The 15,264-nt window shown below is 46.6% G+C and overlaps 2 protein-coding genes across 2 annotated transcripts in view; both read right to left on the reverse strand.

Moving 5' to 3' along the window:
* The window catches only part of LOC147198143 (calsequestrin-2-like), a 34,114-nt gene extending 22,326 nt beyond the window's left edge, over window positions 1-11,788 (reverse strand). Inside the window, exon 1 of the mRNA XM_086123490.1 lies at window positions 11,643-11,788. The gene's annotated coding sequence lies outside the window, so the exon portion shown is untranslated. The remainder of the gene's footprint in view (window positions 1-11,642) is intronic.
* On the reverse strand, window positions 519-11,790 carry slc5a3b (solute carrier family 5 member 3b). The gene is made up of 2 exons (XM_086123489.1): window positions 11,643-11,790; window positions 519-3,392 (listed from the first exon to the last, which is right to left on the reverse strand). Exon 2 carries the CDS (start codon window positions 3,130-3,132, stop codon window positions 1,018-1,020), a length of 2,115 nt encoding a protein of 704 aa, XP_085979615.1. The 5' UTR covers window positions 3,133-3,392; window positions 11,643-11,790; the 3' UTR covers window positions 519-1,017.
* Between the last annotated feature and the right edge of the window lie 3,474 nt (window positions 11,791-15,264).

Consider the following 15,264-nt stretch of genomic DNA (forward strand, 5'->3'; position numbering starts at 1 on the left):
GGGGGGGGGGCATAATGGTCCCTCATACAGAAGGGAGGCTTGGTTTGGATTTACTTCATGAGGTATGCTAATTGTAATGTGTTCATTCATTCATTTTCCGAACCGCTTAATCCTCACTAGGGTCGCGGGGGGTGCTGGAGCCTATCCCAGCCGTCTTCGGGCAGTAGGCGGGGGACACCCTGAACCGGTTGCCAGCCAATCGCAGGGCACACAGAGACGAACAACCATGCGCACTCACACTCACACCTAGGGACAATTTAGCGTGTTCAATCAGCCTGCCATGCATGTTTTTGGAACGTGGGAGGAAACCGGAGTACCCGGAGAAAACCCACGCAGGCCCGGGGAGAACATGCAAACTCCACACAGGGAGGCCGGAGCTGGAATTGAACCCAGTACCTCTGCACTGTGAAGTCGACGTGCTAACCACTGGACTACCGGGCCGCCCAATTGTAATGTGTGTAATGCCAAAAGAGAGATTAACAGACACACCTCTAAATTAAAACCAAAGCAGCATGAGCTTCAGAACACAACTTTTATGGTCTACAATCTTAAATAAACTCTTAACACATGAATGCTCCAGTAGCAACTCAGTTTACAGTCACAGTCAACAAGAAATAAATCACAGAACTTTTCACAAAAAAAAACCAAGAGTGCATATGTCAAATAAGGCCAATATTAAAATTCACTTGGAGTAAAATGATCCTCAAGACGTAGATATACAGAGTGCAAGATTAACATCAAACGCTGTACAAAATGGACAGGCAAGTGCCCAGATAAGCTTCAAAAAGGAGTACATTTGTGTTGGTGGGGAAGCTTTGATCATTCCAAAAAAAATGATTAGAACAAGCTTAGATCCCTGTTAGAGAGCTACAAAAGACAACTGTAAATATTACAGACAGAGCTTTTCAAAGCTTTATAAATTCATCTGTGTGTAACAGGTCCCTCCCGACAACGATGTCCACCCCCCGGCACTCCCCCCCAACCAGTCAGTACCAGTTAGTCGATTGCAAGGAGTGACTACAGAGAGAAAAAGACAAACATGAAGATGCCGACGGAGCAGACGCAAAACAGGCCAAGATTGAGGAGAAGTTTGACTCGCGGGGGCTCGTGCAGCATCTCCGCGATCACCCTGGCGTTGTCCTGGGGCGTTTTTGGCTGAGCGTCCTGCGATGGCTCCTTGAAGCCGCAAAACCAATCCACGACACGAATACAGCGGCTGGCCTCGTGGCGTTCTCCCTCATCCAGTTTTCCAAACCTGTCGGCGGGGGTGGTGGCGGGCGACGGCTCTGCGCTGGGAGTGGCCGGGTCGTGATCGGTGAACGGGACCAGGAGTTTGATATCGGCGCCGTCCAGACACCTTTCCTTTCTGACATCCGGGGGCAAACCTTTGTGCAAGCTCACGTCGCCGTTGCAATGGCTCTTCTCAGTCAGCCCGTACATTTGCTCTCTGTCCTTTTTGCTGTCGGGCAACTTTTCGACATGACGAAGTCCCCACACCGTTGTGGTGCGAATCTGCTCCTCATCCGGCGGAGATGTGAGAAGACTGACCACCACGGCCACAAAGCCCGAGATCCAGAACAGACCGGCTGCCACATACATGTAGTGGACGTGAACGATGAAAGCAGGTCGGGTGTCTGGTTGGTCGCAGAGAGGCTGGCGGTACATAAAAGCCAGGATGAGTCGGATGCTACCCAGAATGAAACCGGTCATGCCGCCCCAGAATGCCCCTTTCTCATTGCACCGTTTCCAGAACACGCCAAGCAGGAAGAGGGCGGCGATGGGCGGGGTGAGGTAGCCGGCCACCTCCTGGATGTAAAGGTAGGTCTGGCCGCCTTGCATCTCGATGATGACGGGAACCCAGGCGATACTGATGACCACCATGACCACCACAAAAAGGCGACCCACGATGAGCAGCTCGCGCTGGGATGCCTTCTTTCGGGCCATTTGGTAGATGTCCAGGGTGAAGATGGTACTCGAGCTATTGAAGATCGAGTCGAGATCACTCATCAGGGCGGCGATCATGACCGCCATCATCAGGCCACGGAGTCCCACGGGCATCACGGCCATGACCAGGCGGGGGTACGCGATATTGGAGCAGCCCGCCTGAGAGCCGCACACCGCCATGCAGTGCTCGGGCCCGATGCAGGCGATCTCGTCTGCGAACAGGATGCGGGAGATCATACCCGGGATGACAATGACAAACATGGGAAGGATCTTCAGGATGCCCGCCATGAGCGTCGAGCCCTTAGCGTGAGCAATGTTCTTTGCTGCGAGCACTCGCTGAACTATGACCTGGTCAGCACACCAGTACCAAATGGAGGCGGTGGTTTGGCCGAGAATGAAACCGGGCCACGGAATGTCTTCATCCAAGGGGCCGTGGAGAATGCGAAGGGAGTTGGGTTTGGGATGGATACGGCAGGAGGGAGAATAGGAATAGTTCCCAGTGGCCAAGATGGCAGTAACATTGGGGACAGCTTCCATATACTTTGATCTGACGCCTTCGAGCCCACCCACTTTAACGAGGCTGATGATGGTTAATGTTAAAGCTCCGCCGATCATCAACACGGCCTGAAGAGCATCTGTGTACAAAACAGCCACCAGCCCGCCGGTGACAGTGAGAAGCGCGGTCATGCTAATGAGCAGGACTATAGACAGGTAAAGATTCCAGCCGAGGGACTCCTGGATGAAGAGCGCGCCGGCGTACAAGTCTACCGACAGCTTGGTGAAAATGTAGAGGAAAACCGACAGGGAAGCAAAATAGACCTTGAGTCGATTGCCGCCGTAGCGTTTGGACAGGTATTCGGGCATGGTGAACACTCCCGAGTGGATGTACACAGGAATGAACACCCAGCCGAGCAGCTGCAGAAGCAGAAGGGCGTTGAATTCCCAGGCTCCCACAGCAAAGCCACCCGCCGCTCCCGAGCCGGCCAGTCCGATGAAGTGTTCGCTGCCGATATTACTCACGAAGAGCGAGGCGCCGATCACTATCCACGTCATGGAGCGTCCGGCCAAAAAGTAGCCGCTCACGGTGCTGCGGTTGGCTTTCCACATGGCGAAAAAGCCAATGACAAGCACGAGGACGAAGTACAGCGCAACCACCGCGATGTCGGCCGCTTCCATTTTAGGCCTCATTTTGACAGATGACGTGAAAATCAAAACTTCTTGGCAGAAATTGAAACAGCGGCAGCCGTTTGACACCAAAGAGGATAAGAAGTAAGTGCAGAAATGCCCCGCTTTGGTTTGCTGTCTGGATGGAAGCTGTAGTATCCACTGTCTGGTCTAATTCGCTAAGCTGTGCTTCGGATGGGGGTTATCTACCGGCACTCAGGTTGTCTTAGTTTTTAGAGGGCGCTGGTGGGCCTCTGGTCAAGAAAAGTCAAGAGTTTTTGTTCCTGCAAGACAGCAAAGGCAAAGAAAAACACCTCATTAGAGGTTTTATTGAAGACGGAAAGGTTTCTGGACACGACATTTACAAGGCATAAACATGAAATAGGCTTTGGCATTTTAGTACCCAATACAAATAAGACAAATAAGGCAACCAATAACATGGCGGATGCACATTTGCTCAATAGTGGTGAAAAGTTACGAGGTGAACATCAGGTTAATGTTCAAATTGGTTTAGCCTTGCGGTTTAATCTTTTGGGCAAAAAAAAAGAAAGATTAAGCACGGCCACTGTAAACTTGCAAAGAAGCTTAATATTATGTAAGCAATCGAAAAAGTGTCAACACAAACATGCAGTGGTACTTGAATGAACTCATGCGAGGTCTAACTTGCATGCCAAGAAAATTCCCAAATTCATCAGTTACGAGTATGCCTGTATGTCATGTAAAAAGCAATGAAACCTAAAAGTCATCGAAGTCAAAGGTTATAAATCAAAAAGAAAATCGGCAGGAAAAAAAAATATCACATGACATTTGGTCTTTGCAAAGCAGAACAAAAGAGGATCTGTTCCTGACATATTCAAATCGATTTGTAAAATTAACGTAATGCTCACTGTCTTGTGTGCCCCGCAGCATTAACATTGCATTAAAAAAAACTGTTGTGGCGTCAAGAGAATCGTGAAACTGGCTATTTTTGTTGTTGTTGTTGATGCTCCCTTAGACAGCATTTAACGTTTTTGTATGACCACATTTCCATTTAGACCACAAATGTACAGAAGCATGATGGTTGAGAATTATTTTAAAAAATTTGAATCCGGATGAAAAAGAAATGAATACGTACGTGCCTTCCAGTGAATTCATAGCAACTGTTTTAGTTTCACATCTGTTCCGTGTCACTCTCCCCAGAAAGAAGCTTTTGTTGTCCTTTCATCAAGGGGCCTCTGTCCAAGACCGCATCCGAGCTACCATCTATATGTAATGTGCGGCAATGTCATTTTAAATAACACCGATTTAAGGTTTGGCACTAAAAATAGAAAACAGGCTATTTCTCTTTGATGCTCCATTGAAAGAGTTTGTTTTTGTATTAGCCATTTTCATTTAGATCATAAGCAGAATAGTTTTTGTAGGAAAAATATATTTTTTGCCTCCCTTTTTAGGGATGAATAAACAATTTTTTCTTCCTCTTTTGGGGATGAATAAACAACTTTCCATTTATTGTAATGACTTATAGATGCATCTGAAACGTGGTATTTTTCTTTCAACGTGACAATTTTAGGCTACATTGCAAGGGATATATCGGTTCAGCGCAGATAATTAAAATAATTTGATTTCATTCGGGGCTTGGCTTACACTTTTACAATAAAGATCAAGAGAAAGTTTTGTGTGGCGTTTCTGAGCAAGTGTGAAAGTACGTGGGGGGGGGTTAGGTAACACCTGCTGCAGACGTTGCTGTAAATGAAGTGAATCAACGACCGCAGGGTCGTCTGAAGCTCGTCTACCACCACCAACCACATAGCAGACACCATTGTGGCGCAAAAACAGACACCTCGACCACAGACGCCGCGACACCTACGGCTGGAATGAGCCCATCATTTGCCCAGCAAATTCTGATCTCAATGGACTCTTGACCAATCGGATGATGTCAACACCCCGCCACATAACTCACAACTGCATAGAAAGAGCTTGAAGTCAGATAGTTTGGGGTCATTCTGCAAACGCTCCACTCAGACTCTGCTGTAGGCATTAGAATCCTCTGTTGGGGAAATACACTTGGTGAAGTTATTTTGTCGCTGAGTGAGTAATCTTTGCACACAAAAAAAAAAAAAAAAAAACAACACGCTAACGAACCACTAACTCTAAATGGGTACATTTTATTCAGTTTGCTTTAAAATAGTGCCCCCGATGTGATGATGAGAGGATTGGAATCGTATTGTAATCATAAATTATGCATATTGAATATTTTTTTTAATTTGGGAGATGGTGGGTACGATGGTTTCACTGTCTAGAGCAGGGGTGTCAAACCCATTTTCATCACGGGCCACATTTCAGTTACCATTTCCGTTGGAAGGCCATTCTGACTCAAATCCTGTGAAGAAGTCAAGAATAACGGTTTCTTGAACTATTGTTTAAGTTACTGTAATGGGGTGTTTGGCAACAAGATAATGTTTACATTATCTCTCTTATTTATTACATATGAGAATTTGAAATTTTGGTACATATTTTAGCAAGCCTCATCGACATTGCCATGTTTGATTTGCTTTCGCAGGCCACATAAAATGGTGTGGCGGGCCAGATCTGGCCCCCGGGCCTTGACTTTGACACCAGTGGTCTAGAGTATATCCAAATTTGATGAATTTTAACTGTGTTAAATAAACGGAGATTTAAGCGTGGTAACAGAGGACACGGACAGATGATATTAACCAAGGTAACAGAGGACGGATCAGTAATCAGTGATAAAACCGAGGTCACAAGGACTCTAAAACGAGGCAACGGAGGACTCGTTGCCTCGTCGTAGACTGGCCTGAAATCAAACCCGATTCCAAATTGTGACATTTTGGTTCATGTTGGGACAAAATCAAAAAACTATTGTGGTAGGAATTTTTTTAACTTTAAAATAGTAAAAAACTAAATCAAGTTAAATTATATATTTTTAATGAGTTCTTCTGCCAACTCCCCCGACTGACAACGACCTTACTGACACGGACAGACGACGAAGCGGGGTAAATTTTATTCAGGTTCCATTAAATTGTACAGTCGATCCCCGCTAATCACGGGGGATAGGAACTGGGGGAAAATGTTGACAAACATTCATACATCTTCTTTTTAGGAATAAAACTTCTCATCTGTCTCCTTTTCAATGAACACTTAGGCCTAGGAAGCTGCTATCAAGCTACGGTGGTCGTGATGGTGGTAGTTGGAGAGCCATGTATTTTTTTTCTTCGGTGGTGCTGAGGGTAAAAAAAAAAAAAGTTTGGAGAACCTCCATTTTAAAGCACTGACACATAAAATGGCAGTGTGATTATGTACAAACACATTGTACAAACAAACAAGAAATAAATCAATAATGCACAAACTAAATAAAAAGCCCTGGAGGTGGGGCTCGTTGGCGAGCGCCTGGTGGCCGGGCCTACACCCATGGGGCCCGGCCGGGCTCAGCCCGAAGAGGCAACGTTGGTCCCCCTTCTCATGGTCTCACCACCCGTGGGAGGGGTCAAAGGGGTCGGGTGCAATGCGAGCTGGGCGGCAGCCAAAGGCGGGGACCCTGGCGGTCCGATCCTCGGCTGCAGAAGCTAGCTCTTGGGACATGGAATGTCACCTCTCTGGCAGGGAAGGAGCCCGAGCTGGTGTGTGAGGCAGAGAATTTCCGACTGGATATAGTCGGACTTGCCTCCACACACAGCCTGGGTTCTGGTACTAGTTCTCTCGAGAGGGGTTGGACTCTCTTCCACTCTGGAGTTGCTCATGGTGAGAGGTGCAGAGCAGGTGTGGGCATGCTCATTGCCCCCCGGCTCAGTGCCTGTACATTGGGGTTCACACCGGTAGACGAGAGGGTTGCCTCCCTCCGCCTTCGGGTGGGTGGACGGGTCCTGACTGTTGTTTGTGCATATGCACCAAACAGCAGCTCAGCATACCCACCCTTTTTGGAGTCCTTGGAGGGTGTGCTGGAGAGTACTCCTGCTGGGGACTCCCTTGTTCTGCTGGGGGACTTCAATGCTCACGTGGGCAATGACAGTGAGACCTGGAGGGGCGTGATTGGGAGGAACGGCCCCCCCGATCAGAACTCGAGTGGTGTTTTGTTATTGGACTTCTGTGCTCGTCACGGACTGTCCATAACGAACACCTTGTTCAAACATAAGGGTGTCCATATGTGCACTTGGCACCAGGACACCCTGGGCCGTAGTTCGATGATCGACCTTGTGGTTGTATCACCGGATTTGCGGCCGCATGTTTTGGACACTCGGGTGAAGAGAGGGGCGGAGCTGTCAACTGATCACCACCTGGTGGTGAGTAGGCTCCGATGGTGGGGGAAGATGCCGGTCCGTCCTGGCAGACCCAAACGTATTGTGAGGGTTTGTTGGGAGCGTCTGGCGGAATCCCCTGTCAGAAGGAGTTTCAACTCCCACCTCCGACAGAGCTTTTCCCATGTTCCGGGGGAGACGGGGGACATCGAGTCCGAGTGGACCATGTTCCGTGCCTCTATTGTTGAGGTGGCCAATCTGAGTTGTGGCCGTAAGGTGGTTGGTACCTGTCGTGGCGGCAACCCTCGTACTCGCTGGTGGACACCAGCAGTAAGGGATGCCGTCAAGCTGAAGGAGTCCTATCGAGCCTTTATGGCCTGTGGGACCCCAGAGGCAGCTGACGGGTATCGACTGGCCAAGCGGAACGCAGCTTCGGTGGTCGCCGAGGCAAAAACCCGAGCGTGGGAAGAGTTCGGTGAGGCCATGGAAGCCGACTTCCGGACGGCTTCGAGGAAATTCTGGTCCACCATCCGACGTCTCAGGAGGGGGAAGCAGTGCACCACTAACACTGTGTAGATGGGTGGATGAGATCCGCCCGGAGTTCCTCAAGGCTCTGGATGTTGTGGGGCTGTCCTGGTTGACACGCCTCTGCAACATCGCGTGGTCAACGGGGAGAGTGCCTCTGGATTGGCAGACCGGGGTGGTAGTCCCTCTTTTTAAAAAGGGGGACCAGAGGGTGTGTTCCAACTACAGAGGGATCACACTCCTCAGCCTCCCTGGTAAGGTCTATTCAGGGGTGCTGGAGAGGAGGGTCCGTCAGGAAGTCGAGCCTCAGATTGAGGAGGAGCAGTGTGGTTTTCGTCCCGGCCGTGGAACAGTGGACCAGCTCTACACCCTTAGCAGGGTCCTCGAGGGTATGTGGGAATTCGCCCAACCAGTCTACATGTGTTTTGTGGACTTGGAGAAGGCGTTTGACCGTGTCCCTCGGGGAGTTCTGTGGGGGGTGCTTTGTGGGTATGGGGTACCGAATCCCCTGATACGGGCTATTCGGTCACTTTACCACCGATGTCAGAGTTTGGTTCGCATTGCCGGCAGTAAGTCGGAATCGTTTCCAGTGAGGGTAGGACTCCGCCAAGGCTGCCCTTTGTCGCCGATTCTGTTCATAATCTTTATGGACAGAATTTCTAGGCGCAGCCGAAGCGTTGAGGGGGTCCGTTTTGGTGGCCTCAGTATTGCATCCCTGCTTTTTGCAGATGATGTGGTGCTGTTGGCTCCTTCAAACAGGGCTCTCCAACTCTCACTGGAGCGTTTCGCAGCCGAGTGTGAAGCGGTTGGGATGAAAATCAGCACCTCCAAATCTGAAACCATGGTCCTCAGTCGGAAAAGGGTGGAGTGCCCCCTCCGGGTCGGGGGAGAGATCTTGCCCCAAGTGGAGGAGTTTAAGTATCTTGGGGTCTTGTTCACGAGTGAGGGCAGGAGGGTGCGAGAGATCGACAGGCGGATCGGTGCAGCGTCTGCTGTGATGTGGACGTTGTATCGGTCTGTCGTGGTGAAGAAGGAGCTGAGCCAAAGGGCGAAGCTCTCAATTTACCGGTCGATCTACGTTCCAACCCTCATCTATGGTCACGAGCTATGGGTCGTGACCGAAAGAACGAGATCCCGGATACAAGCGGCCGAAATGAGTTTTCTCCGCAGGGTGTCCGGGCTCTCCCTTAGAGATAAGGTGAGAAGCTCGGTCATCCGGGAGGGGCTCAGAGTCGAGCCGCTTCTCCTCCACATCGAGAGGAGCCAGATGAGGTGGCTTGGGCATCTGATTCGGATGCCTCCTGAACGCCTCCCTGGTGAGGTGTTCCGGGCATGTCCCACCGGGAGGAGACCCCGAGGAAGACCCAGGACACGCTGGAGTAACTATGTCACCCAGCTGGCCTGGGAACGCCTCGGGATCCCCCGGGGAGAGCTGGAAGAAGTAGCTAGGGAGAGGGAAGTCTGGGCTTCCCTGCTAAAGCTGTTGCCCCCGCGACCCGGCCCCGGATAAGCGGTAGAAGATGGATGGATGGATGGATAAATAAAAAGCATGCACTTGAATTTTCCAAGTCGAGCTAAAGCCGCCATGAGAGCTGCTGAATATTTTACATTTAGAACACTAAAAATCCATCATCACTGAAATGTAATATGATTTAGAACGAACAAAGTTTGCTCTTGAATTGTTGACTCCTTTGAAAGAACTAATTTTGTGTTCGTTTTTGTTTGTACAAGTTATAGAAGCCTGTATAGGAATTTCGTAGGATTTTATTTGTAATCTCATGCACTGAGGTATTTTTCTGGATTTCTTCGAAGAGCTGAATGTTTTCGTATTCCTGAAAGTTGAAAGCAAAAATACATTGTTCCACTTGGAAATGATGTCCAAATACACGGGTTTTGAGACTAAATGTATGTTTAGTCAGCTATGCCTCCAAAAATAGCCCATCTTGTAAAGTTTACAATTGATTATCTCTGGCACTAACCTCCAAACAAAAACTGACTGATTTACGTTCCGATGTCAAATCAATTTGTATCGCCCTTATCTTTTAGTGACAGAATGAACAAAGTCTAGCGTATCCGACAAGTAACTCCCCGCAGGAGCGATGAAACTGGAGACGGGGCCAGGTATTTTTGTTTTTGTGTTGCAACAAGACACGAGAACCAGCGTGCACAAAGCTGACAGAAGTCAATCAACTAAGCCCTGAGGATTAGATTTACTGGTACAACAATGCATATGCACACACACTTTATTCTCTAATGCCAAGTGAACCCTTCCCACATCCACTGCCCCCTCCCCCTCGCTGGCTACCTGCACAACAAAGCTGACGCATGCAGAATGCCTCGCAAAGGTTGCACGGCAACTTGGATGGAAAAATGCTCCTTTAATTCACTGTGCGGAGTGACCGACTGATTTAGTCATGCGAATAATGGTCACTTATTAGACTGTAAGAGGATTTCACTAACTTCTTCAACTCAAAATAAGAATCAGGGTCTAAAATGGATTCATGCATTACCATAGCATTCGCACATTGTACACTGACCAGCCAACAAAAGAAAAAGATCCAATACAAGAGCTGGACCAAATCTTCTTCTAGTAATAATGTTCCATCTTGATTGATGTTGTCAGGGTGGTATTTAACAATGTTTTTTTTTGTGGTTGTTGGTTGGAAGTACTACTATGTTGTGGCTGTTTGTGCATGCTGTACAATACATCCATATCTTTGCATTTCCTATAGCTCTTCTCCACGTGGCCCATGGTCAATTTAGAGTCTTTAATAAACCAAAAATGCATGTTTTGGGAATGAATGTTAGAGCAACAAATTAATTAAAAAGCAATTATCATTTTTGGGGGGTGACACATAATCATTACCCCAATAAAAAGTTACTCACCACCTATTTTACATACACACACAACTGCCACTCGTCTATACATTAAGGACATATTTTTTACCCCAAGTCATCAAATTATTTTTCATTTATTATACAAGATTTGGATGCCAGAGGCAAGATTTGAAACCAGAACCTCAGAGACATAAGGCTGATGTGCTAACCACTAATTCAATAAGCGGCCTATGAGAACACAGGAGTGACAGAAGGCTTTTTTTAGGGTGAATTATGCAACGCAATTAAAAAATATATATCCCATAGCCCTTTATGGCTGTTGGCCCCCAAGGTTGGGAACCCATATTGTATCATTTCTACATTAGTCACTTGCGTCTACACACACTGATGTTACAAGAAGCCATGAGTTAAAATTGAAGACAGAACTTTATAAAGGTGAAAATGAAACAGAGTATTGTGAAACACTAAACAGGCTTCTTTTTTTGAGTGGGTGAAATTTATTTGTCTGACCCAATAAAAAGTGACTTGTGACCCATTTTGTTTCCGGGCTCCTGAGTTTGGAAACCTGCGTAGTAGAAGGTGAGAAATTTCTAGAAGAATCACTCGTGTGGCTTTTTCTGCAGCGTAGCTCACGAGCCTACGTATCGCTACATAAAACGTTCGTCAATAGGCATTTTAAACGAATAAATATTCATTTCTGGCACGTAAAATAAAGAGTAAAATCCCGAATTTGGGACGTTTAGCAAGACCCGTGAAGGCACCTCGAAACATGAATAAACTGCTTCACAATACGAGCGAATACACATTTCTCAACGCGCTTCTCTAAACAAACAAGCGAAAAAAGAATAGGTTGTACATATTAGTGATTAAATAGATACGTATACACAAGTATGAGCATAAGTGGTGGTCAGGCTGATAACTGAAGAGTACAACATTTACCTTTCAAGCTAGCGTCTGGATGCGAGATGAGATGGCAACACCCCCCACGAGAGGAGGTGAGGATGGGCAAGTCAACAGCAAGACGAAGAGGAGGAGGAGGAGGAGAAGCCCAGATTGTCTCGTCGCTTAGCCCCGTTGGAAGTTGTCCCTCTGTGTCTCCGTGGGTGTGCTGCTTTCTGCATGACGGGCTTGAGTTGAACAAGTCAGAGCTCCTCCCCGCCTCTCCTCCTTTTAGCGTATTTCTAACGCCACGCCCCACACGTGTGGCTCACCCGTGACGTGTCAGACAGTAGAAACAACACACACGCAATAAGTAATAATCTTCTTCCGAACCGCATTATCCTCACGAGTGAATTGGTTGCCAGCCAATCGCAGGGCACACAGAGACAAACAACCATCCACGCCCACACTCATACCTAGGGACAATTCAGAGTGACCAATCAGCCTACCATGCATGTTTTTGGAATGTGGGAGGAAACTGGAGTACCCGGAGAAAACCCACGCAGGCCTGGGGAGAACATTGCAAACTCCACACAGGGAGGCCGGAGCTGGAATCGAACCCGGTACCTCTTCACTGTGAAGTCGACGTGCTAACCACTGGACTACCGGGCCGCCCCAATAAGTAATAATAATTATAATAATAATAATAATAATACAAGAAGAAAATTATCTCAACACTCTTTTTCTGCAACTCGGCAAGTGCATTTTCTTCCGCCTCAAGAAACACCCCTGAATGCATCTCTCTTATTTTAACAGAGGTGAAGTCATACACAAAAAAGAATTAAAGGGGGAGTGAAGTAAATATTTCACCAGCTCTATCTATTCGGAATTTTTGGTGAATAATTTCACGTTGATTAAATCATAGAAAGTACCACAACTCCCCATTCAACTGACTGATGAGAGAATTTGTAATCGGATTAGGAGGGTGGCATATACCCTTGGATCATGGCTGGAGAACATTCTAGATTTATTAATAAGTTTATTGTTATACATGATGAGCACAAGCTTACATGGCGGCAGCACACTGGCCTAGTGCAGCAATTCCCAACCTTTATTGACAAATTTAGTGAATCGGGGTAACTTTCTGCAGCACACTTGATGATAAAAGCCATCGGGAGTTCAAGGCGCTGCCTTCCTGTGTGGAGCTTGCATGTTCTACCTTTGTGTGGATGTTACGCTACCTTTGTGTGGATGTTACGTCTTTCTTCCCACATTGTTGGTCTATATATGAAACCCATTCCGTGTTGTACCCCACCTCTTGCCAAAAAAGTGATAGACTCTGATTTACCTGCAACCTCAATGAGGATAAGCCTGATATAAAATAGATAGATGGGTTACATGTTCTTATTTTTCAAATTGCATGGTGGGTTGATCCCACGTATGGTGCTGGGGACACAGATTTCCCACCCATCGTCTTCAGAAAAAAAAACCAACAAACAAAATGTCATGATTTGGTTTGGGACCAACAGGTGGCACTGTAGGGCTCCCCCCGCAGCTGCACACCTGTTGGTCATTAGGTAATTAGTGCTTTAAAACGACTCCCAGCCCGACCACTCATTGTCGGGTCATTGTTTGCTCTTGCTTCTGTCATGCTTGTTTCTGTCATGGCTCTGTTCCTGTTAGTTTTTTGCCACAGTCATGGTTTTGTTTTGCTACTTTGGATTAGTTTTGGTTGTTAGCACTTTGTTTGTTTTGGATTCAGTTTTCTCTGTTTTATTAAATATAATTCATCAAGTTCACCTTGCTCCTCCCTCCTGCCTGCTTTTTGGGGTCCACCACCACCTTGCTACGTGACACAAAATAGGAATTTTCATTTTATTGTTTGTTTGCATACTGCTCGAAGACAACTGGGATAGGCTCCAGCACCCCCGCACCCCTAGTGAGGATGAAGCGGTTCGGAAGATGAATGAATGAATGAATGTTTGTTTGCATTTTAATTCTTGTAAGAAAACCCTGGAAAGTTTAGTTATTGATTAATTTATCAAAACAAAACATGAATTATTGCAATAAATAGGCCTTTGCAAAGCATCTTTTAGCATGGAAACAAAAGGACATCAATGCACCAGGATGAAACATGCCATTCATATTGTCCCAAGCTGTCCAATACCACGGTTACTGAGTCATCATTGTATATGGTTGTTACAATCCTCCGCCTTCAGTGGAATATTCCACTATTTACATGATAACCTTTGAAGAGGTCATACAGTCAATCTTAGTGCTTGTGATAAAGAGGCATGTGACTGTTTTCATGTCATAGTCATCTAATCTTTTTTTATGCTGGAGTGTCAGTGGTAGATAACAGGGAGAGGAGAACCGTTGACTTGCATCGAAACATCCTGCAACCGGCAGACAAGGCTCTGCATATTACAGGGGGAGGGAAGGCGAGTAAATTTCCACTGGCTCTTCTGGTCCGATACGTTGGAAATTTCCATTTCAAAGAAAACTCTGTTTCCCAGCGAGCCTTGCGCGACGGTGACGTATGTGTTTATATATGTACTGTATACTGTATGTCCGTCGCGTGACCATCAAACGACTGAAATACCCGTATCAAACGATCACGTTTTGACACACACCTGGAAACAAGTAGAACGTTCTAAAGTTTCATTCATCATATCGTTGAAACCTATTTCATCTCACCAGAAAATGTAATGTCAATAACAGCGGCAACTTGCGGAAGTTCCGCCCGGGGAAGGTGGGGGGCGGGGGGTAATCTAAATAAACAAACATTGACTGGCAGGCAGACAGACAGACAGACAGACAGAGAGATCATTAACAAGTATTATTAGAAATAGTAATTTCAATGTGCAACGGGAGAGAATAAAATCTGTATGCTATATGGCATTGGGGAGCTCTTGTGCATTTTAATTAAAAAACAAAATTTGATTTAGCAATTTATGATTTATTATTGGCAAAAGCCAGCTGGGAAAGGCTCCAGCACACCTCATGAAGATAAGTGGTTTAGAGAAAGGATGGATAGTGATTGTATTCTTCTTCTTGCCTTGTGTTTTTATGTACAATATTGTGACACCTGCAGTAGTTGTATAAATACATAAAATATATCATACTTGCAGATGGCATGGTGGTCGATTGGTTCGCACGCCAAGCCTCACAGTGCAGAGGTGCAGCATTCGATTTCGGGTCAGGAGAGAAGGCCTTGAAGGCCCTGACTGCACTCAACTGACAAACAGATATTTGAAAATCTGCCTGGCATGACATCATATTTTCAAGTGTCGGCTGACCTGACCGCAGTTTTGCACACTGACTCTTTTGTGTGTGTGTGTTTTACACCACGATTCACAAAACAATTTGCCAGTTTGCACATGACGAAACCCCAAAAGCAAAATGCGCACGCTGGAATTGCGACATGCAAATTAACCTAAAGTTTTTGGTGGACTTTGGATGACCTTTTAGATTTGTTGGATGTTATATTTATTAAAATTGATGAAAAGCATCAATATGTGTGCTGATCCTTTTGTCAGTGTTGAAAAATGTGTAGAACATCTCAGTTAGGTTTGGGGTAAGGGAACCTCTATTTGATGGTTAGTTACCCTCAGGGCCAATGAGTTGGTCAAGGCACCCCTGCACAGGAATGTGAGAGGACATGGACAGAACATGCAAACTC

This window comes from Hippocampus guttulatus, chromosome 11, assembly GCF_054856545.1.
Source record: "Hippocampus guttulatus isolate MCC_2025c chromosome 11, RoL_Hgut_1.0, whole genome shotgun sequence".
Classification (NCBI taxonomy): domain Eukaryota; kingdom Metazoa; phylum Chordata; class Actinopteri; order Syngnathiformes; family Syngnathidae; genus Hippocampus; species Hippocampus guttulatus.